At 43.2% G+C, this 24,727-nt stretch overlaps 1 protein-coding gene across 5 annotated transcripts in view; it reads right to left on the bottom strand.

Moving 5' to 3' along the window:
* Positions 1-5,609: 5,609 nt before the first annotated feature.
* foxp4 (forkhead box P4) overlaps positions 5,610-24,727 on the bottom strand; it is an 88,575-nt gene continuing 69,457 nt past the window's right edge. For all 5 annotated transcript variants that reach the window (XM_047583788.1, XM_047583787.1, XM_047583786.1 and 2 more), the window contains 10 exons: positions 23,904-24,002; positions 20,976-21,063; positions 19,727-19,810; positions 17,653-17,878; positions 17,281-17,357; positions 17,089-17,190; positions 13,709-13,830; positions 13,120-13,186; positions 12,036-12,208; positions 5,610-11,413 (listed from right to left, as the gene is read on the bottom strand). In XM_047583788.1, the coding sequence (XP_047439744.1) occupies positions 11,266-11,413; positions 12,036-12,208; positions 13,120-13,186; positions 13,709-13,830; positions 17,089-17,190; positions 17,281-17,357; positions 17,653-17,878; positions 19,727-19,810; positions 20,976-21,063; positions 23,904-24,002 (1,186 nt within the window). In that variant the 3' untranslated portion in view covers positions 5,610-11,265. The remainder of the gene's footprint in view (positions 11,414-12,035; positions 12,209-13,119; positions 13,187-13,708; positions 13,831-17,088; positions 17,191-17,280; positions 17,358-17,652; positions 17,879-19,726; positions 19,811-20,975; positions 21,064-23,903; positions 24,003-24,727) is intronic.

The raw sequence follows: 24,727 nt of genomic DNA, 5'->3' as shown, positions 1-24,727 counted from the left end.
TCTATCCTTTAACTTCCGTTCGTGACCTACATCCCACTTCACCATTTCCCACAGCCGCAGGGTGCTTTACAGTCGAATGGCTTTCATTTTTGCACTTTGGTGGTGTTTACACAATTATTTGGCGCTAGCAATTTAATCAAGCTGTATTTAACAGTCATTTTATGCTATTTGAACACATTTGTCAAAAGAGTAAGTGGCAGCTGCTGAACTCCCTGTACGTGTAAATCTGCTGATTGATCCTTTGTTCTGCCTCTAACAGCGTTTTTTACTGCATGCAGGGGTGAACCGGTACACTTTGGATCCTCCGTGGCATTGTGCGCTAACCGAATGAATATGGCAGCACCCTTCCACATTCCTCACCTCCAACAGTGCTATCAAATCAGTTTCCAAATATATAAGAGAAGCTTTACTGCTGATGCACATGCAGGCATGTCCTATTTCTAAACACATAACTGTGCAGACGGAGGCATAGAAATAGTTGTTGTGACAACAATAAGATTTTCTCCCCGATTCTGAACAAATTACATGTGTTTTCTCGTTCTGAGAAATAATGTTGAACTATTCCTCGTTTTCTTGTTGAGACTAAAACAGGACAACATTTTCTCTTCTGCACAGTAAGTCTGTAGCTGGAGCCAACGGTTGACTAATTTACTTTAACACAAAAAAGGAGCAAGCAACAACAAGCATGGTCTGTCAAAAACAAAATGTGTATAACAACACCTCCAAAACTCCTTTATTGACACAGCATAGCTGGTTTGTCGACCAGACTTCAAGTGTAATGACACGCTCGTGCACAAAATACAAAAAGAACAATAGTTTATCTGTCACTATGTTGACAATATTTCTCCTACTATCGCCTACTCACAATGACATCTGTATTTTCATGCAGTGGAATGAGACTTTTAAATAGAGTTCTTTTCGGCTGGAACGATGGGGGCTAACGCTGTGCTGCAACTTTAGGTTGGATCTTTAACATCAATGCATAAAGCAAAGTTATTAATGATCCAAAGACAATGCAGTCGTTCTTAACTAAGTAGTGAAAGCACTTCCTCCTGATCGGTGCTTGGCTCAGGAATCTGGAGCTCTAGAGGCTGCAGAGAAAGAACAGGTAGCTGTTATAAGCTACACGCTGGCAGACTGGCTCCTAGAAGGACGTCTGACCAGACCGCACGGGATCTCATGTGATGGCAGGCCCAACGTTCAGACTGAGAGAGAGACAGGGGGAGAGAGAGAGAGCAAACGTAGAAAGAGAGATGTTTGTGTGTGTAGGGGTGTGTTCACCGGGAAGTGAAACTGGAGGACAAAGTATGAGCGCCCATCTCTGAGTATTATTCTAAACTTAACACAGTGATTGTTTCAGTGCTTCTGACTTGGGACTCGGAGAAAGAGACAGAGAAGGAGAGAGGGGGAGAGAGAGAGAGAGAGGGAGAGAGAGAGAGAGAGAGAGAGAGAGAGAGAGAGAGAGAGAGAGGGCCCCAGCCACAGAACAAAAGCATCTTTGTGAATGATTGGAACCACATTTTCGCCCTCCCATCTCTCTCTCTCTCTCTCTCTCTCTCTCTCTCTCTCTCCCTGTCTCTCTCTCTCTTTCTCTCTCTCTCTCTGCCACACATGAAGCTTCATCAACTTTCTCATCAGACTCATGGCTCCTCAGGGGAGAGACTAAACCATACCTGTGAGAAGACACTAAAAACTGGAGGCGAGGTTATTTAAAAAAAACAATGCAAACCGCTGCTTCGACTTAGTAATCTCTCGTTAAATCACTAACGTTACTCGTGCCTTTAACTTTCCAATTGGTTTGTGAAAGATCTGCAGACCATCCAGAAAACAACAGAGCTGCCGGATGCATGAATGAATCTCAGGAAGTTCCTTTAAACTTTGAATCAGTCACTCGGTTCAACTATTTGTTTCAACATCGGTGCAGATGAGCTTACACAGAGGATTGATGCAATTAGCAGCTTAATCTCTCAGTAAAGGGAACTGAAAAATGTTATTAATCAATTGGAAATGTAGTCAGTTTCAGAGTCGTCTTTACAGCTTCTCAAAGATTTTGTTTTTACTCGTTTGAAATATGGGTTGTTTGTAAGATATTTTAATGGCTAAACTATGGCAGCTTAGCTCAGTTGGTTAGAGCGTTGTGCTAATAAGGGCTGGGGCGCGAATTCGGGTACGAGCCTCATAGTTATGAGAAATTCCCCATATCTTATCTGAATAAAGACATACCTTAATATATGATATGAAAAGAATTTATTGATTGGTTGTAAAGTAAGGGTTACCTGCTTAATTGGTATGTCAGTGTACTTCCAAGGCAGCAGTGTCAAACTCATTAGGGGCCACTCTACACTACAGCCCAGTGTGCCCCTAAGCGGGTCAGACCAGTAGCATAATAGCATAATAACCTATAAATAATGACAACTCTAAAATTTTCCATTCGTTTTAGTGCACAGAAGCACATAATTAAAATATTTACATTTCATTTTCTATCCTAAACATTTTATGTTGAAATCTAAGAAAAAAAGCAATTTCACAATTTTGGCACATTGCTTCCATCTGTTTGGTTGTGTGTCTCAGTCTGCAAATTTGATTAAAACAGTCTGACAAATAAGGAATAGATGCTAATCTTATTCAGAAACTGCAGTTAAAGTCAGTGAAAATGACATCTATCTGTTTTATTAACGGATTTTCAAGGTGGAAATGTTTTAGTTGGATCAGATCAGATTGAAGAAAACAAACATTTCAAATGAAAAATGGTCATTTTACCGTCGTAGTCTTTACTGTACATATACACATAGAGTTGTAGAATCTGTCGAATACCAAGCAATGAGGCGATGGAGTCAACTTCAACAAGACACAAGGTTTTTATCAATTAATTGCACTCGTTATCAATCCACAGAATAGATATTAGAGTGATGCTTTAATAAATGCCACACTGCCCTTACTACGGGACCCACAGGATATCACTGATTTCTGTCCTTGATAAACTGTTAAATAATCCAGATCCATTTTTGTTACTGAATACATGAAACGATATAATAATGAAGGAATCCGCAACGCTGTAGATAATATACGGTTTGTTATTTCTGATATGATTTGTATTTGATCGAATTTTTAATTTTTTTATTTCTCTACAGTGTTCATGTTGTTAGTAACATTAGTGTGTTAATGGTGAATGCACAGGCGGGCCGTCAGTAAGCGAAGCCAAACTGAGAGTTAAAGCAAATCACAGCTTGGGTGTTAACTCGAATCAATTCCTTTTTTTAAATGGAGGGGGCTGGGCTAAATTTAAATGAGCAGAAGAGAAAGAAGCGTATTAGGCTGAATAAGCAGATCCATGTGGGAGCTTGCAGCGGCAGATACACAGCATGTTGTGTTGTTTTCAGTGAGTCAGTAGTGTTTGGAGAGCGGCCCACCGCTTCAGCCACAGACACGGAGGGGAAGAAGGGAGAGGGGGGAAGACAGGGTGAGTGAACTGGGGAGAGGAGGGAGATGTCAGCGTTGCTTCTCAGTAAATTTATTTTGTGACTCACAGGGTCTGCCTGGACCTCAGTGTGCTCCATGCTGTTGGGACTAGCAGCCCCTCGCACCCATCTGTACACTCAGTCACACACACATGCACACTGATTTAGCATCGCAAGTTAATGCAAAACAAACAAACGTGCATTAGTGTAAAAAACAAAACAAAAAAAGCTCCACAGGCTCAGAGAATTGCCTGATGCATGCTCCTATACACACACCCAGTGCTTGCTTTGACCAGATGAGCTTTGAGAAATACATTCAGAGGTTCAGACTCAGGTCTGTGCCAAACATTACTGAGCCACGCCAAGAATAACCTCTTTGTGTGTTGCCCTGCACCCTGGCTCACCTTGTGCAAGTATAAGGTACCAGGTTTCTGCTTAGTATTCATGATGCATGCATGCCAGTGAGTGTGCATTTGTGTGTTCGCGTATGTGTGCCTGTGGCTCGATAATAGGCTTAGGATGGGGTCTCTCCCAAAACCAAATGTCACAGGGATTTAAGCGTCAAGAGTGAGTTTCCTCCCAGTTGACTGACGCAGAGGTTCACTAAAAGCACAAGATTAAACGAAAAGTTTTGACTTTCCAGAAAAACATGCAGCCAGTTCCTCCCCTTTTTTTTCTCCTTGTGGCAACACATCCACGATGCAGAGTTGAGCTCTGAAGCTAATAGGTTGTGGGTTAAATGGGTTAAAGCCTGCGTGGGAGACAAGACACAGGTGAGGAGGGAGAAGGAGGAAAAACTAGAAGTAAAGATGGGTCACAGAGATGTTTCTCACAATGCAGCCCAGCTCATATCTTATAAACCCTACTGAGACTTCAGCCACCTGTTTTCTAGTCATGCAGTCCATCACATACAGGGCTGATAGCTCACATAGTTTTCCTCTAGCTTGTCCTGCACTCTCTGGCCCTCCCTGTTGGTCAGAGAGTGTCAGTGGATCCCAGGCATGTTTGTTGCTGGGTTTATGTTTGTGAGATGCTGCTTGTGTTGTCTGGTTTGTTTACTCCTCCTGGTGGACACTCTCTGTATCACAACACATGCTGACCTCGGCACAGGCCTGCAGAACTGAGGCTTCCGTTAAGGAGCAATATCCTTATCTTTCCTCAGGTAGGTTTGACTATTACTATTCAATCAGTTGACATGTTAAGTGCAAGGGAGCATTTTTGGTGGTGCACGAGGACAATAAATTCAAATATTTTCTGTACTGTAATGATCAGGTAGTGGTGGCAACACGCAACTCCGTTCAAATGCATAAATGCTTGGCTGCTCCTGAATCTGATTGAGTTCTGCATGAATATGTGGTCCCTGTGATAGGTTGGAGACCTGTCCAGGGTGTACCCCGCCTCTCGCCCAATGCCAGCTGGGATATGCTCCAGCAACCCCCACGACCCTAGTGAGGATTAAGCGGTATGGAAGATGAGATGAATATGTGGTACAGCACAGCTTTTTTATACACAAGCTTCTTTACATTACAGCTCAACCTGTGCAGTCAGACTCAACAGGACAATAATTTGGCTTCTTTAGTTCTAAAAGAGGTGTGGGGTTGAAGTTTCAAAAGGAACATCATCTTTGCTGTTATCAAATTCACTAATTTACAGGTACGCAGTTTGGCCGTTAATAGACCCTAGTTATTCCAACGGGCATATTGTGTAGGTCTCCCTTGTTCCGCCAAAACAGTTGTGACTCATCAGAGAATGGACATGGGTCTTCTGAGGGTGCCTCTGTGGATCATCCCACAGATACTTGATCAGTTTGGGATCTAGTGAATTTGGAGGCTCATTGCTATGAGGTGGGGGTGTCTGGTCTGGTCTAGGTGGGTGCTACATGTCTAAGTAACATCCACATGAATGAATACCAGGTCCAAACGTTTCCCAGCAGAACACTGAATTGTCACAAGATAGTCAATGTTATTAACCTCTCCTGTCAGTGGTCATAATGTTGTGGCTGATTAGTGTATATTGTTAATGGTTTGAAATAACTGACGAGGTCAGTTATTCTCTATTTAATATAAAACAATGTTTTTTTTAAAAAAAGAAAACAAAAAATTCCACTCTTTATGTTTGTATGTGCTAGAGAAGAAACAAGGACTCAGTATCTGACAGTGTAATAAGTATTTTATTGCATTTTATAATGCCATTGTCAATAATTAGTACAGATTACATGCAACTAGACCTACTGTACAGTTTTTTTATTGTCTGCATGGACAGACACAAGAAGATTCAGGTTACAAATACACAGATATATGTGTGTGTTTTTATACAGCATGAAGGAAAGGGCAGTGACTGGCATTACATGGCTACCCGGGGTGGAGGGTCAAAGGTCTGGGCTCCACTGTCTGTCTAAAGCCACCACCCAGTCCCTGTTCCCACCTCTTCCTCGGGTCACACTTTCAAATAACAAGAAACATAACAAAAACCAAAAGGATAAAGAGAGGTAAACTGAACTAAGAAACAATACAGAGTCACTGCTGAAAATGTACACACATTCCTAAGGTTTAACCAGAGGAGAGGAGAGAAGTGGTAGTTCCATCAGATTCTGGCTGTCTACTTGATAATACCATCAGGCAATGCTCTGCTTTGAGAGTCCCTTCCCCCTCACATGACACCTCAGAACTGTCCAATCACACATCAGGATTTGATATCTCCCTGCATCCTTTGAGTCAGTCATCAGCCAACGGGATGGAGGCTGGTTCTTCAACACTGGACGTATGAGAGATAACAGCTATCGGTAAAGGTGGTCAGTGAAGTCGATGGAGAGTTTTGGAAGTAGCTTGGGTTTTGTTTGGTTAAAGTTGTGGCATTGGTTTGGTTACAGTTTGGTTACAGTTCAGACATTTGGACTAAGCAGTGTTTGCTTGCAATGCCTTTGGTAGTCAGAGGATGAGCTGCATCTCTGAGAGCCATTCCACATTTTGGTCTTGAGACTACACAAGAGGAGGAGTATCAAAAATGCAACAGTGTCAGTCTTTGATCTGCCTCTGCGGGATCTGGGAGATGGGGTGTGTAGCTGGTCACCACCGGCCAGGTGCTTGACTCAGTGACACCCCCATGGCACCTGCAGATGATTGACAGCTCTGTGGGTCGGAGTTCAGCACAGGAATGACAGGGGTCAGGGGTCAGAGGGAGGGGTCACAGGGAGCAGGGACACATATTGGCACCGGAAAGGACCAACAGCAATACCTTTCTAGAGCTCTGCATTTTTTAAAGCAAGAGAGGGGCTACATATTCTCACATATTTTTTTTTTCCTCTTTCTCTTTTTCTTTTCAGAGGTTTTGGTCCTGTCTTTGAGAAAAAGTCCTTCTGAGGTATCAATACGTAATGAAGAAACTTTTTGTTTGTTTTCCATTAGTTGTTTTTTTTCTTTCCTTAAAAATGCATAAATGCAGTACAGAGACAAAAAAGTATCAAAATAGACCTAGCTAAGATAAATATACAAACAGGTGTTACCTAAACCACTGATCTAACTTTAATCTTTTCTTTTTTTTTAGAGAGAGAGATAATACACTTAAAAAATCCGCGTCCCAGACGTTTTATGAAGAACCGAAAACAAAAAGCAAACAAACGAACAGAAACAAAACTATTAAACCAAGATACCTGCAGCACTTAATATGATAAATACATATACTTCAGCATTAGCAGTACAGTATAGGAATCAGAGCTGAAAGCTTTACGATAGCTAAACAGGTGCAGAAAAAGGAAAAACCCCCAAAAGAGAAAAATCAAAGGACAAAATGGGAAAGAATGCCCTGGAGAGACAAGCCAAGCATTAATATACAAGAATACGTCATGTTATGCCAAGCTGGAGAAAGAACAGAAGTGTTACATGGTGACCTGTGAACAATCTACATCTTTATAAAACAGCTTTGTTTACAGGTGTACCTTAAAGCACGAGTCAGAGATCATCTATGTTCTGTATGCAGCAGTTCCTCTTGGTTTGGATATTTCTAGTAGTAGTAGTAGTAGTAGTAGTAGTAGTAGTAGTAGTAGTAGTGATGAGTGTCATTAGGTGTGTTAGTCATCTCGGTGTCTCTGTGAGTGGTTTGCTGCTGTGTTGTGGGTCTTTGGATATCTGGATGGTCAGAGACTGTGTTTGCACTAACCCATAGTAGCCCTGCTTCTACGCTCCTGTTTTTTTTTTCCGTGTGTGTGTGTTAGTGTGAGTTGTGGCACCGATATATTCTGCCCATCACTACCTCTGCAGCAACACATTAGCGTGCAGCTTCTCACCGGCAGAGAGCCTGATCACCAATATGCACACGTACAGCTTAAAGCACACACAGCTGAGAGGCCGTTGTCATGGCTCAGGGGTACGGTTAGTTAGCTCTACGCAGCTGACAGAAAACTGTTCACACACAGTGGAGCGCTTCACAACACACTTTTGAGACGCAGAGAGTGCTTTAGATGTGGTCTGAGGAGAGGTAGTCGTTTTTAATTCTATGGAAAGTGAAACGTCTCTGTGTTTTTTGGGCTCGAGCAGATGGGTTAGGGAGTCCAGATCAACAAATAGCTTTTTCTTTTTTTTCTTCTTCTTTTTTTTCCTTGTCAGTCATACAGTTAAGTGTAAGAATAATTTTGGCATTCATATTACTATCATTTGAGGAAGAATGGAGAAAAAATAATAATATTTAAGAGCGTTCAGTCTCCTATTGGCTATGTGTTGAACTCTTTTGAAAAGGAGGTAGTGTTATTTTTGGTTTTTATCTCGTTTCAAGATGCCTCTGTCTGCCACGTTGTACTTTGTACGAAATCAGTCTCTAATGTGACAGGAAACGGTCCTGTTTGAACACAAAGTCATATTGGAAAGGTTCTTTCATGAAATAAGAAAAAACGCCTGAAGTGCAAGAGACAAGTTTGACAAAATGTATGAAAATATGAACCAAACTTTAGATACCATGGTGTCCCTTGGTTATGTTCCTCTTACATTGGTATTTTTTTCTTGTTCCCTCTTTATTGTGGTATTATTTGGAATAACTCTTCCCTGTCCAGAGATGTGACTTCTCTAAGCAGATTACAGTACACTTCCTCTTCCTGTGAGCACTATGTACAGATGAAGAGGGCTTTTTTGTCTTTAAAGAGCTTTTTTTTCCTTCTTAAAACATCCAAATGTTAATTACAATAGCATCGGAAAAGTACCTTGTAACAGCAGGTGTTTGAAAACTAATATTTTTTGTTTCACTTCTCTTTTTGCTGGCACCTCAAATAAGTAACAACACACTTGAACTTTCAGGCCATACTGTCATAAGGGCCAGTTCTGGGATTGTGTTTGGAACACAAGTGAGCCTGAGTGTGGGGTGAGACAGGGTTGTTGTTGTTGTTGTTTTTTTTTGTTATTTTTTTAAACTCTAAGTGCTTTTCTTTTTCTCTTTCTTTTGTTTTTCAGAGGAACTGTGCGAGGTTTGTTAATAATAGTTTTTGGCCTCATACGTAACATGAGTCATTCATAACCGTCTCCAAATTCTAGTTGGCTTTACACACTTTGGTTTTTGGAATGGGCAGCACTGTAAGTCATGAATAGTTTTAACACAACAGTTTATATGAATACAATAATAAGAATTCAAACTCCTGGTTTGTTTGTCTTTTGGCCAGTTCTTTTAAGAAGGGGGGGGGGGGGGGATAAAACCATAAAGGGCAAAATAAACTACAGGGTTTTTGGTTTTCTACATATTTCTTTGGTTACCTGTAACAAAAATAAAATGGGAATAAGCAGATAATAGATTAAAATAAATGTTAAAATTTGGTATGGCACCGTAGAGAAAAGTAATGCTTTTATGCTCACGGAAAAACAAAAGAAACATGCTATTCCTTTAAAACAAACTCACACAGTGAATTGCAGATAGCTTCTACACAGTAACTATTACGACCATAGAGCTTTGAATCCAAGCTGAGCAGAGTTGCCGCGTTTGGTGTCCCACAGAAAAAAATCCCCCTTTTATTTCTTTATCAATTTTGGACACAGTTCCAGGTAGAACCTTTGTGGGATGAGGTATTCTCTGACTGCTATATATATATATGTATGTATATATATATATATATATATATATATACACACACACACATATATATATATATGTATATGTACACATACACATATATGTTTGTATGTGTATATATATATATATATATATATATATATATATACACACACATATATACATATATATATATATTTAAAGCATTACGGATAGTTCTCAACTAAAGTACACAACGGAAAAATCGGAATGAGAGAGAATTAAAAGAAAAGAAGATTCAGCTGTTAAATAATGTGTCTGGATAATGGCAACTTTAAGTGCTATTTCCAAATTTCTAGTCTTGCTACAGTTGGGACAGAAAGGGACAGAGGGGCTTGATGTAATTTGGGACAATACTTCTTCTTCTTTGTTTGCTTGCCAATACTCATTTGGAATGGTGTGAACAACCAGAGTAAATCAAACAAATTACAACGCAATAAAACAGAAAAACAGCATCCTTAGAAAAGGTATGTCAAAACAGAGCGCCATCTTGGAAATATTGATCCTCCCAGAAAAAAAATAAAATAAAATAAAACAATGATAATAACATCAAATAATAAAAAAGAAATGACAAAAAGCTACCACACATTTTTCTTGTTATATTCCATAATCATCAACAGTTTTCTTTTTTTTTCTTAGTCACAATATTTCTGTAGACACTTCCTCCGTCGTTTCTGCGCTGCTTCCCCTCTTTTCTTCTTTTTCTCTCAAAAGTGTTCCATGCTTGTCGCTCCATCCACAGATGGAGGAGAGAAGAAGGACAGCACCATATGGTCCTTTTCCTGCAGTCTTCTGGGGTTTGGGGAATGAGAAGGGATGCACTGTCGGTGGGGGTTAGGAAAATGTCTTCTTCTTTTTTTTTTTCCACTCAAAAGCAAAGAGTTTGAAAGACGTCCCTCAACAAGCGTCTTGCTGCTGGCAGAAGTTTGGGCAGGGGGGGGGGGGGGCTGAGCCGCCTCTGTTGGGTCAGTGCTCTTACACAGATGTGGACAGGAGCCTGCTCTGAGTACTGCTGGAGGTAATCTTAAACTTCCTTCCTCCTCATCTTAAAGCCCAAGAGTTTCATTTTGATCAAATAAAAAAAAAGAAAATGAAAAAGCAAGTGATTGACTCAAAGAGGGGGGAGAAGGAGAGGTATACTGCACAGCCCCTGGTGACTGCTCCAAATCTATATACACATGATCCTTGCGTGTGTGTGTGTTGTACTTTCTAACACACACACACACACACATCTGCGTCTTCTCATCTGACGGAGAGATAAAATGGCTAGCCAGGCAGCCAGAGACAACAGAGAGGAGGGTGTGTGCAGGGTGGTGGGACGAGGAGGAGCGAGTGTGTGTGTCCACGCCTCTGGGGGTCTCTACATAGAGGGTGATTTTTCCAGGGAGGATGACGAGACATGGTTTGACAAGTGAATGTGTGTACGTGTGTGTGTTTGTGTGAGTGTGTATGCATTGAGTGGTGTTACACCTCTGAGCCGAGTGTTGTGAAAGCAACACAAGGAGGTAAAGCAGTGCTCCACAGTCTTGTTTTTGCGTCTGAACGTAACGAAGGTCATCTAACCCTGTTTGGAGTTTCTCAATGTCTTAATTGAAATTTCTTAAAAATGAAAAAAACATTCTCTTTTTTTCTCTCTTTTCTCTGAAGTGTACAGTTGGTATATTTTTCTCTTCACTCCGGTGCGAGGGCACGGGTTATCAGCCTCGTCGGGTCCCGCCCCTCTCGCCGGTTTTCGGATCTGTTCCTACTCCAGCTCCTCTGTGGGAAGATCCTCCTCCAGGTCGCGCTCATCGCTCGGCAATGGCAGGCTGTGTGTGACGCCGGCCAGCAGGGATACGGGCCGGCTGTCCTCCTCCACCTCAGTGGGCTCCTCCTTCACGTGCACCTGGTGGCTGGATGAGACAGGGCAGTCTGCGGTGAGGGGACACGTACAGTCCAAGGGACACGCTAAAAGCTGAATGTTTATGTCGACATCACTGATAGCAGATTCATATTTAAGTTTTATTTATTTTTAAGTTTGATTTATTTGGAGCTGTTTTTGCAATCTACATTTGTTAAGGAAAAGGAATTTCTTCTTTTACTGTATTCACTGGTGAACTTACTGCTGACCACCCTAGAGCAGGCATTATGCTTCCAACTACACTGTGATTTCCTAGATATCCTACAGCAGCACTCCAGGTGGCCTTAGGCTTTGATGATGATCTGACCAGCAGAGGTTAAATTCTCCAATCAAACTTATGTATTCATATTTTTGAATTATGGTTCATCGGCTCCTTGAACAGAGGGAAGGTTCCCTTTAAATTTCTCACACATTAAAATGATACAGTGCACCACCATTAGTTTGAAATACTGGCCTACGGGAAGGGACGACCATAATGTAATAATAACAAAAATAATAGCAAAAAAAAAAAAAAATATTATAATAATGAAATAATACTTAATTGATTCCACATGGGGAAATGATTATTATGGGCTTAACGTTAAAGTCTGGTTTAAAGCTTCATGCTTGTGTACCTGTACTGTTGAGGGCTGAGCGTGGGGCTGCAGCTGCCGTTGCTGTTGACCTGCTCCACGGTAGAGCTGACATCATCGTGGCCCACGTGCAGCATGTTGAGGCTGGCTGCAGATGGAGGGGTCACCAGGGGAGGGCTGTTCAGCAGGGACAGACTGCTTTCAGCCAGAGCCGCCTGCACACACACACACACACAGTTGGACTTTTTATTTAAACTATAGTGTTGTCGTTTCCCAGACTGAGCAGAAGATGTTCTGATTTCAATCTGTGCCCCTGGGTAAGATATGTTGAAACATCTCCATAAAAATAATCTAACTGACTGTTAACAACCTTAAGGAATGATGGGGACTTCTTCTACATAAAGCACATGTGGATGCACTACTTCCAGTGAACACGGCAAACCACTAGGGGGCACTTATATACAGCCTCTTCCCCGTCAAGTCCCTGTCGCAAGTGTGAGTGTTGACACTAAAGTCTCAACAGGAAAGTTGAGAGGGAACGAGTCACACAAACAATGTGCAATCTCTGCGCCTGCAGCGGAGGAAGCAGCTGGACCGATAAATGCAGCTTCTGCCACTATTCTACGAGCTCACATCCAGATGTTTGATGAGACAGGTTAGTCGCTGCCTGAGAGACTCACCCCACCTCCCCTACTATGCATAAAAAAAAAAGACAAAAGGAATTCTCACAGGCTCAGAGGTGGATTTTCTGGGACAGGCGATAATTTTATGCAGTAACCTTAATTGACAACTACTTGACGCTATAAATCATCTCCGTCACAAAATTGCATGAGTGTGGGTCCGTCTGCACCGAGGTGAAGAGATGGGTCTAGTGTGCGATTGTGTGTGTGTGTTTGTGTGCATGGCGGTGTGAGAAAGTGAGGTGGGAGGTGAGAGTGTGTGTCGATGTGGGAGGAAGAGGAGGAGGAGGAGGAGGAGGAGGAGGGTGGCGGTGTGAATGTCGTTAGGGAATCGGCTAATTATAAGAGGGAATTGATATTAGTGTCCTTGATTATGACTGGCTGCTATGTGTGCGTATGAGAGAGACTGAGAGGGGATGGGGGGATGTGGGGGGGGCATGCCTTACCTGGTAGCTGGCGTTTAGGGATCCAAAGCCCAGGCCTGAAATCATATTTTTCACCAGAGTGGGACTTCTACACATACGCACAGGAAAAGAGAGACGGGAGAAAAAAGGGAGGGCGGTTGAGAATCACAGATTGCGCACACATGTGAAAAGATGTCACCTCACCCTGCACACTATGACAAAAGATGTTTGTTACAAATAGAAACATCCCCAGACTGTAAACAGATGCTGAAGCATACATGTGAAAGTGTCTGATGTCTGGTGTGCAGGTGCTAATTATCCCTGGGTTCTCTGGTGGTTGGAAAGAACATCTGTTTACATACGCTAACAAGGTTTTTTCCTGTCTCGCATCTCACACAGCTGGTTACTAATGGTGTCGACAAACAGGGAAAAACACACACGCACATACATTATGTACAGTACAACCCGGCAACCCCCCCACCTTAGCCGTACTTGATTCCTGACTCTGCCATTTGGTAATAATAGAGAGGTCTATTTGAGCAATCATAGTGCCAGGGCCCATAAACTCACACTCACATCAGCCTCAGCTATGCACCGAGAAAACAAAACGTGTGTGTGTGAGAAAACCTACCCGGTCATCTTTGGTGGTCTCCTCTTTTGGTATTCGACTTCATCCACAGTCCACACGGCCCCCTTCACGTTCTCAACACGAACAAAACACTTGTGCAGACTCAGGTTGTGGCGCACAGCATTCTGGGAGAAGACAGACGGAGAAAAGATTGAAAGCTTTAATATGACTCAGGAACAGTCAGCTACTTCCTGAACATTTTATTATTTCATAGTTAATTGGAACTGGTTAAATTACTTTACAGCGTTGTGCACCCTCACACTTTCTATACATAAAGTAGAATTTATTTATATTTTTTTCTGGTTTTAAAATTAATCTCGCTTGTAATTCGGCGAAATACTGGGTGGAATAATTAAAAAACACCTTCTGAATATTTCTGTAATAATGTTCTAGGTCTCGTTTAATATGTAACATGCATGAGTTACATCTTGTATTTTTATCATGATCACATTCTATACGTATGCGAACATGAGCTGGTTCTGCTCAAGCTTTCCTCTTGTTTTCAGGGCAGATTTTGAAAAGCATCTCGAGACATATCGCTAAAGAAGCTATACAAATAAAAATGAACTGAACTGAATCCTATCCTGAAAATCATTCATTGAGTATATGTAATAAAAAAAACACCTCTTAAATTCCAGAAGGTAGTGTGTACTTAAAAAGGAGAATTTGTCATTTCCTCAAGCTTGTACTCAAACAAAGGTAAGAACATTTGTTGTGTGCTCAGGACAAATAATGTCTTCCATCTCAAGTTGAAGTGATGTGGCCGAGGGCAGTATTCCTTAACTTCAGCTTCCTGTTCCATGTTAACACAAGGCAGCGGTTCTCTAGTAGCGTTATTTTATCTCAGAATGTTTCTAATCAGTCACCATCAGCGCACACACACGGAGACACACACATCCACAGGCGCTCAGACAGCCGAGCAGGCAGGCAGGCAGGCAGGCAGGCACACCGCTATCTTCGTCTCAACCCCCCAGGGACAGGCCTCCCTTTTCATCTGCTATTTGTAGTTTGTTCATGCCCAATTTCATTACCAATTTTAATTCGTCTATAATTAAATCCTGCATATTCTCTCTGACACGCTGTTCTAAGCCGAGAGGGAGGGACAGGCCAGGCATGCATCACTCCTTGCCGTAATTACACACGCAGATACACACAGGCACAAACACACACACACGTAATTACACAAGCCATAATCAGCGGAGGAACCCTTTCTCCCCCGCATCCCCTCAACCCTCGAGCCGTGATGCTAAGTTTTGTAAATGAGTCTGACCCCAATCTCTGCCCGCCACCCTGACAGTGCAAACACACACACAGACACACACACACAGGCACGCACCAGACACCCGCGCTATTGCAGCGCTATTTGCATTCGTCTCCGTGATGAAAGCCTAATTCTCCCAGTTAAAACATTAGCAGTCATTTACAGTGGGTCACAGCACATGTGCCACTCATCTCCACTCCCTGCAGCTGAGGAGGGAGGGGGGCCAGTTACTAGAGGCAGAGATTTTGGAAGAAAAGATTAAATTGTGGACGGAAAATATTTAAAAATATGACAGACCACATCTGCTTCTTTCATATCCATGGACGTTATAGGAGGTGTTATTGCCTTTATACTGTAAATGAAGATTACTCTGATTAGTTCACTTGTGTTTCTTGTGTTTTCTGGAATAGGCTGTTGATATAGGATCCTAAATATTGATGCAAGGAAGCAGGTAAAATGAGAGCCTGAAGAAAATGGCAGTAATGTGAGGCAACCTGCAATTAGATGTGTGTGTACTCAAATTATTAAAACACTCATAAGGCAGAATATTTTATAGTGGATCAAGATTTTAAAAATTATAGGATCATATGTTTTATACTAAAAAAGAGAGATGAAAAAAAAGTCAAGTAGAGCATCAAAGATTAAATGGAAGTCAATGTGAAACATCTCAGGTCCACATTGTTCTGTTTTATTGGATTTTAATCATATCTTTATGCACTGGACCAACTTTCCAAAAATAGTGAATTGTACCTGGTGAATCTGCTCCAACCCACTGCCCGGCACCTTAACATATTACTTAACACTAATTTCTTCTCCTCTCTCAATCATGCTTTTCTCGTTCTCTATCTCATCTCTTCTCCATTCTCGGCCACTCTGTCTCTCTGATCAATGACTTCCCCTCCCCGACACCGCTGCTCTCCTCATGAAATATGACGGCTTATTAAAGGACATACATCTCCACGGCCCTATTTGACTCACTGAGCCGCTATATAAATACATAGAGCTATATTTAAAGGTCTGCGAGGCCAACGGCGCAGGAAGCAGACACCAGGCATTAATAGTTAAAATTCATAAAAGTCAGATGAGGAGGTAAAGATATTCCTGGCTACCCCATCTCTTAACCTTCTCCTCACCCCTCCCTCCCCCCCATCAGCCACCCCCATCCCATCCCACCCTCCTTGGTGAGGCCTATTAGGAGGAGGCTGTGGTTGCCCCCTTCTCACTCCTTTGCTCATTCCCTCACTCTCCCTCTTTGCGACACCCAAATTAGTGTGAGGTTTCTGCAGAAATGGGTCAGCACCTACAATGGTGGGATCAGGCCAGGTGTGTGCGTGCGTTAGCGACAAAGATGAAGAGGGAGAAAAGGGGGGACAATTCAGTGTGTGATCATGAGCAGTGTGTGTTAGCTCTGTATGTGCTTCCCAGTAATGAGGCTGTATAACAGCTAGATGTGGCTTTACTGGGCTAAGTGGGGCTGACACTCAGTATGCCGTGTTGGAGGTGAGAGAATTGTTTAGGACTGAGAGAGCTAGGGAGTGAGCGAGGGGAAGGATGGCAGTAGGAAAGTGTCTCATAAAGGACGGAAACAGCCAATAACTGTCAAATCAGTCATATCTTTAGGAGCGGGGCAAAGTCAGCTTTAAAGTTTGTGGGTAGAGGTGTGTGTGTTAAATTTATGTCTTTTCTGGTCATTTTTGGCTGTTTCTCTATGAACATTAAAAGCTGCCTACTAACGTTGCTTCTTTCATTGCGGTGTATCTGCTTTCATCTGCTTTGGTGAGGGCCTTCATGAGTGGGCTCACACCACAGTTACTTTGTAATAATCAGTCACTGGTGTATATGAAACTTTAGTGTCAGTCAAAACATCGTGTTCTCTGGGTCGGAGTCGGAAGTCCAAACCTTCAGTTTCTAAAAATGGCTCTGGTTGTTTTCCACATCGTGTAAACAGCTCGAGAGTGATGTGTTATTCTGCCTCATTTATCTCAACATCTTTCATGACTTATTTTGTGGTTTTATCGGATAATGTCTCATACAGAAGCCTCATCTTAGGATTGTTATACTCAGGTTGTTCAGAAGCAACGCAGAGACTACAAGTATATATAAAACAAAAGTGTGCCCTTACCTTCCATGTGGCTGTATTTCTCCTGAAATAGGCAAACTTCCGTGTAAACCAGTTGTAGATCTCATTGAGAGTCAACTGTCTGTCTGGAGACTCCAGAATGGCCTGAGGACGGGGAGAAACAAAAAAGTTAAAGGACCACACAGGCGGACGGAGGGATGGCGAGAGAGGACGTACGGCGGGGTGTTGACTTACATGACGTATAAGGGAGGCGTAGGTGAAGGGAGGCCTGACATCAGCGTTCTTGTAGAACTCACAGTTCTGAGCAAGCTCTGAAAAAAATAATACCCAAAAAATAGTTAAATTATCTGACGTCCACCTTCACAGTCTGTTGCACTCAAAAAATATATATCCGCAGAGAGATTGAAGCTACAGGAAGACTAAACCGAAGCGGTAATCAACACAGGGCGAGTAGCGTATGTATCATTAGTAACAGCTAATTTGAATCCACAAAAATAAATTAAATGGATTAATTATAATTCAGTGAGTGGATAATACATGCTAATAACATAAATGGGAAGGTAATGTAGTAATCAGAGGAAGGGGAGAATGTAGGTTTCAGTCTACCTGAGGCGATAGGGGTGCAGTACTTGTCGGAGTTGCGCCTACGTATTGGCCCAACGCCGTGCGAGTGGGAGTGGGAGTGTGTGTGCAGGCTGGAGGAGCTGATGACTGAAGGGCCCTGGCGCAGTGGGGTGATGGGGGTGGCAGCTGAGGTGGGCGGGTGAGGAAGACCCTCTGGGTAGGCATCGCTGTCCCGCTTTAACAGAGCTCCACTGGAAGCCAGGTTCAGCTAGAAAAAGACACAGACAGGGTCATTATTTCGGTTTTATGTTTTTTTGAAATGTATACAAAATAATAAAATTGTTTTCTTAAAATATCCCAGTACAACGTATGCAGGCAGTTTATTTACACCACCAACACTTGCTTGAGAAGGTGAGAAATTTGCACACTGAAAACATAAATTGACTTGTGTGAGGCTATTCATACTGATGTTTTAATTCAGATGTGAATTGTCCATTAAGTTCAGCTGCTTGGCCACACAAAGAGCACAGAAATGATCCAAACACACACAGACGGCAGTCCCACTTCTCTTCTGATAACTGAAAATTGTTCCAGCCGTTCGTTTGACATCATTTAACCTATCGCAGTAAAGGGGTGCTTTATTCACCAGGCGCTGCTGGTGTTCACTCACATAAAAAAATAAAGGCCTTTAACAGTCTCTGAATGAATATGTGGCCCTATCATTTGTGCAGAACCACAAACACTCGCACACTCCACACACGCACACATATATTTATACACACAGCATTGGCTGCAATTAACCCTCAGCTTACAAAAACAAAACCACACGACAGCATGTTTGTAAGAAGGGAACACACACATGCGCTCTGCGGTGGCGAAGTCTTCACGGACCAATTCGGCCCAATTAGGCAGAGCCTTGCACACACACACACACACACACACACACACACACACACACACACACACACACACACACAGAACCAGTGCTCCCAGTCTCTCTGGGAGAGTCGTCGTAGGGCTGCTAGTTTAGGACTAATTAAAAGCACTGTGTGTGTTTGTGTGTGTGTTGTCTAGATGTATGTAAAATGTGTGAATCGCCTCCTCTTTACTCTGCCCACTCTCTGTACCATTTAAGCTGACTTGAGGGGGCGGGGCTGTTTAACAGGTACTTCATTAAAGCTGCAACCCTGCCCCATCACCACGGCAACAGTCGAACACTGTTAATTGAGGCCAAGCTTTGTTTCCATTCCTGATGCTCCTCCTCTGCCCCTCCTTCTCCAATCCCTGACCCTGAGGCTCGTCTCCAGTGGTGACAGAACACGCCTCTTCCTGATTTCCCATTAGATGATAATGGCAGCTGATCCCCCTGCGATCAACACATCATCCAGACACACAAGCGCGCACAAACACCCGCGCACACACGTTGCCACTCGGCTGCACCCATTTATATCCTCAAATTAAGACACTCTACCTCTAATTGACAATTAATTTCAACATCTTCATATTTTAATAAGACTCCTCGTCAATCTGAATAATGAAATATTCATTAGATACCTAATAACAACCTCACCGAGCAGTTTGGACACACACACACAGGCACACATCAAATTTCTGTTCTATTTGTCGGCACTTTCTGGAAATTACAGAGTGAGACTGTTTTGGCTGATTTGTCTCACTGACAAGCTGAGAAATTGAAATTTGAAAATGCTTATAAAAAGTTAATTCAACTTGGACACTTTGAATGTGTGAATAGGTGCAATTTCTGACTTTTCTGGGAAACTAGAACATTATGAAAGAGTTGATTTCTGGGAAATAAAACACAGTGTGTCATAGGAAATTTAAGAGAGAAGGAAACTTACAGGAAAGACAGAACAGAGTGACGAATAAGAGAAACAGAAAGTTGTCCTTTAGGAGTTATAAACAATACATCAACCCTCATTGGTCAATAGGGGGCGTACATAGCAAGCTAGACAGAGGCAGAGGGATGGAATCCAAAGATGCATAGAAAGAAACTATGAATTAAGAGAAGCTTGTGGGTGAATACAAGATAAGAGTAGTGGTTTAGGGTTAAGATGGTAAAATGGATTCAAAGTTTGGGGTCACAGTGTGGACTCACAGGTTGGTTAAAAGGCTTTGGCTCTGAGGGGCGCATGTGCAGGTGGGTCATCATGGCCTGAAGTCGCTCGCTCTCTTTTGCCAGCTGTGGAACACACAAGAATGGATATCACACACAAGTTATCTAATTTCCTAAACCTTAGATTGATAATGCAGTATTGACACAGAAATTACAATTACATTTACACCCCCGGCGCAGGGCTGAATATGAGAGTCAGTTGTCTCGGCACCCCGAGCGCTCTCGCACACTTACGCCTGCAGACACACTCGTCCCTGTTTTACTTTGTTAACTGCTGTTTAATGGGCGCTGCTACAGCCCGTGGAAACGCTGAATCTTCCTTGTGTGTTTGTGCATGAGTACAAGCGTACACAAGTGTAGCCTCCAGACATAACAGATCCACACTAAGACAAATAGCACCATTAACATACTCACACACACTACAGCGAAGTGTGTCAATGCACAAATATGAGATATTTAAGCACAGTGTATGACCTGTATGTGTGTGTGTGTGCTGTGTGAGGGCAGAGCGGTGGGATGCCTGTGGACTGCTGAGGGATGAAGTGACATGTCAAGAAGAGAGGGACGGCTGTCCTGATGTGATGTGACACCAGCTGCCTCTCTGTCACTTTGTGTTCCCTGGTGGTGGCTTCAGGGGCTCAGCTAAACGCTGTTTACCACCGCTGCCAAACACAAAAGCTAACCGTAATGCTGGACAGCACACACACACGCATACACACACGGATGTGAATGCTGTATTCAGGAAACTGAATGTCAAGATGTGCGTGAAGAGACAGCCTTTGTGTTTCCACTTTGTTTGCAACTTTCCTACGTGCAGTACTGTTAGAGTGCAGCATCTCAGCTCTCACCCGGAGTTATTTTGCATTTGCTGGAGCATTCAGATGTTTCAAGAGTGTTGCGTGCACGAGCCACTTTGAGAACAAGAGACTTCTTGCAGCCTGGTCCTCTCTCTCGTTCTCTTTTCTCTTCTCCCCCTCCTCCCCTCTCGGCCTCGCTCTCTCTTGCTGGTGACCAGAGAAGCTTTATAATTGGAGCAGCGATGGCAGCTTCCCTGCTGACTGCTCCTTTTAAATTACAAGCTCCACTGCTCTCCATAAACTCTGCCCTGCCTCCGACAAGTTACTGCCATTGACAGGCTGAAACAGTCTCCATGACTTTGTTTGTGAGCAAATGAAAATTAAGCATGTGCGTGTGTGAGTTTAATGTGGCTGCATGTTTGTGCATGTCCCACCTGTATCTCCAGTTGCTGAACCACCTGCATCTGGACTCGGCACTGAGCAGTGCTGCGGTCATCGAGGGCGTGCTCATTGTTCAAGTGCCTAAAGGAGATGGGAAATACAAAAGGATCAGGATTTGTTCATTTCTGGGAAATAGCTTGATACCGACATATAAAGACCGTCCACCTCAAAGCTGAGCTCGTCCTAATTCAGTGAGGAATTTCAAGTCAACAGGATTATTATTAAATTGCTTCACAGGTCCCGAATGACGAAGTCACAGAACGCAGCTCTTTACACTGAGTAATGAGCTGTTTCAGTGCTACAAAATAAAATAAATCTTGGAAGTTTATTTTGTCTAGTGAAGGACGCAGCAGCTGTGTTTTGTGTGTGTATCCTTCATTGGTGCTCAGTGAGCCGTGATCCAAGAAAACCACCTGGATATGAGCTCATGTGTTATCGCACAGAGCCTTATCTTATGACTTTCTTTCAGCTTAACTCCACTTATTAGCACCAGTGGGCGTGCGCGTGCGCGGACGTTGTGTGTCAGGGAATGGTGGCACCGTTTGTTTCCTCAAATGCGGGAGGACCTGGGAACTTCTGATCTTTCCCAGAGCACCCCTCCCTTTCTCCCTTTCACCAGCGATTCCGCTTCCTTCTGTCATCACCAGGGTTATTCACAGGTTTTGCCGGAGCCCATCCAGCGTGTGTTCATATATGTAGTGGCGTGGGTAGTTGTGTGACTTCTCAGAGAGAGATATTTGATATCTCGCTGTGTTAACTTACTAAAAGCCACTTCTCTGACTTGTTTATTGTGAAAAAGTACGTTCCAAAAGACACGTCTGAATGTGGTGTATGATTATGAGAGTTTGTGTGGGTCTTTAACAAAGTGGAAGGTTAGGCAATATCAGGCAAAGACTTGAAATGAAACAAAAACAATGATGTCATGGCATGGCTAATCTAGGCAGATAGATGGCTCAACACAAGTGCACGATAATAATAACAAAAACATGATCTCACCCGTCTCTCTCTTTGCCCTCACTCTCTCTCAAGCTCTCTCTTCCTCTTCGTCACTTACACTTCTGTCCACTCTCCCCATCCCACTCTTCTGCCCCCGCAACTCCCCAAATGCCTATGATTCACGCTCATTCCAACCAAATCTGCCCCCAAATCCCTCCCCTCTCTCTATAGCCGGGCCATAAACAGTAGCAGGATTTTTTTTTCTTTTCTCGATGTGTCCCGACAATGAGGCTCTGTTTACTCCTCTGAGTGCTGGCAGACAAGGCTTTAACCCACATTACACCCAGCTCCGCCGACCACAGCCAGAGTATTATACCAGAGGACAGGGAGGAGGAGGTTAGGGAGGGGAGGTGGGAAGAGACAAGAGAAGAGAGAAGAAAAAAAAGACCTGAAATAGTTGAGTGTCTCCCTCCTCTGTTCTTCTGCTCTACCCTTTTCCCTCCTGGGGCGATGACTAAGGCCTGCTGGAAGGGAGCGCACTGTTGGACTGACGGCATTATCTGTCGCTGCTTCTATTTTTTCTCTCTCTTTCTTACACACACACACACATACGCTCTTTCACTCGATCTCTCGCTCTCCTTCCATCTGCCCTGGGGCTACGTGAAATGAGACACCAAACAACAGCTTTCCTCTCCAAACTTTCCCAGCCTGCCTGCAAGCTTTGATCTGACTGTCCGATGCCATCACAATCACTATAACGCGCACTTCTGTGTGCGCAAAGACGTATTTCATCACCCCGGCTTATTAATATCTCCATTGTTCAAATAGCTAAGAGTTCAACGTCGATAATGACTGTGAGTTTGTTTAAAGCTTCATTAGAGGCTGATGAAGCCTTCGTTAGCAGCTGTAGTGCCGAGGGGAAGTCCACTGTACTATGTGTGACAAAGGAGGAGGTAGAAGAACGCAAAGGCCAGACACTACGGCAACATCTGACTAGGACTCCAAACTGGACTGTAGAGGGAAGAGTCAGCGTGAAGCAGAAGGTAGCAGGGGTGGACTGGAAGTGAGAGAGAATCAGCTCGAACACAAAAACCCTAAAGTGACAAATAGGAATGACTTGGTGGCAAATTCTAAAAGAATGGATATGAGTGCACACGCACAGCCAATTAAATGCATTAGAGCTGAGGAATGAAAGAGGAAGACAATTCTGTTGTAACAGGTTGATCTAAAATGAATCCTTGAAAAGAAAGAGTGTACACACACATCAAGCAAATGTGGGTATCAGTGTGTTTGTAAGTGTGTGTGTGTGTGCGCGTACGCATGTATATGCCTCAGAGCAAATGTGATGTAACAGATTGCAACACATGAAGTCAGGAAATGCACAACTCCAGTAGTGTACGTGCCTGTCATGTACATGACTGGCGTTGCTTCATCTTTTACTCGTAGAGGTGATCTAAATCGGAGTAAGTTTACATTTCCTACAATTCTCCTACTGTCCTGTGTGGTTCTGCATTTTAATGATCACAAATTGCTTACCAATTGGTGTTAAAACTTAACAAAGCTTTAATGTGGTCTTAAACCTGATATTGCGAAGGTGTGGGTGCAGGATTATGACAAGACAATTCTGTGCATTACCAGCTCTACCTGAAACAATGCACAGTTATCAGTTCTCAACTTAAAAATAGAGGACTTTGAAATAGCCTACAAATACCGCTCCTCTGACCTCTGCAAGGGAACTATAGACACATCTCTAAAACATGACCTTTCAGTGCCAGTAAAAGCGTGTGTAAATGGAAAACTGACACTTGAACACATGTTTTGGTCAAAACAGAATATTTACAGCTGTGTCCTTTCTAGGCCACAGTGTTAAATATATACGGTGGCAGCACATAGCGCATGTTTTCACTTGTGTCCCTGCAAACGGACTGACATCTTTAAAAGTCTCACAATGTATTCATCACATCTTTGGGCGATTGTTGACTCACTTGATGAACTGTCCCATGTCCTCACACAGTGCTTCACAACCAGGCCACTTACACTCTCCATGGCCGTAGAGGGGATGGGAGCCGGCATGCTCCTCATGACTGCAGAGGAAGAGAGAGAGGCACACAGGAAGAGACAACGGTGAATAAAGCTAGAAAAATTCTTAAAATAAGCAGCAATATGTGTCAATATGCCGCAATTTCACAAGCACATGCAAAACAAAACAAAACAAAAAGCAGAGCAGCAGAATCAATTCAGCCATCTGAGTCTGGTTAGCAGTCATTAGTTTGTGCAGTTCACGAAGCCAAGTGCAGAGAGAGGAGGATAAGAGCAGAGTGGGGTCAGTTACAGAAGCCAGGCAAACAAGGGAATTGGTCCAGCAACCTCAGAGTCGCATTCTGAAGTCCACGACCTGTCTCTCTGTCCTTGGCGCGTGTTTTGCGTGTGCGTGCGTCCGTGTTAGTGTGTGTTCTAATATTTCAGGAGTTGACACAGAGCAGGCACAGGACCAACCAGCCATGACTGATTGGCGGTGGTTGCCGTCATGTGCTGGTTGTTCTTTTGTGGTGAGCGTATGCGTGTGTGTTATTGTGTGTGTATCCGTATGCACGAGTGTGCGCGTATTTGTATGACTGCGCGACGATGAAAGACTAGGCCAGGTTTGGTTTGGATCAGGGGTAAAATAACTGAATCCGTGTGCATGTGTGCATGTTTGTGTGTGAGTGTGTGTGTGTGTGTGTGGCAGGTCCAGTAGCAGATGTGGTTCAGACCTGGATGTTTGCCGGCGACGGCTGTCTCCACATATATTTACATGACTGTGTATGTG

This window comes from Mugil cephalus, chromosome 4 (assembly GCF_022458985.1).
Source record: "Mugil cephalus isolate CIBA_MC_2020 chromosome 4, CIBA_Mcephalus_1.1, whole genome shotgun sequence".
Taxonomy (NCBI): domain Eukaryota; kingdom Metazoa; phylum Chordata; class Actinopteri; order Mugiliformes; family Mugilidae; genus Mugil; species Mugil cephalus.
This window is presented reverse-complemented; position numbering and strand designations above follow the sequence as displayed.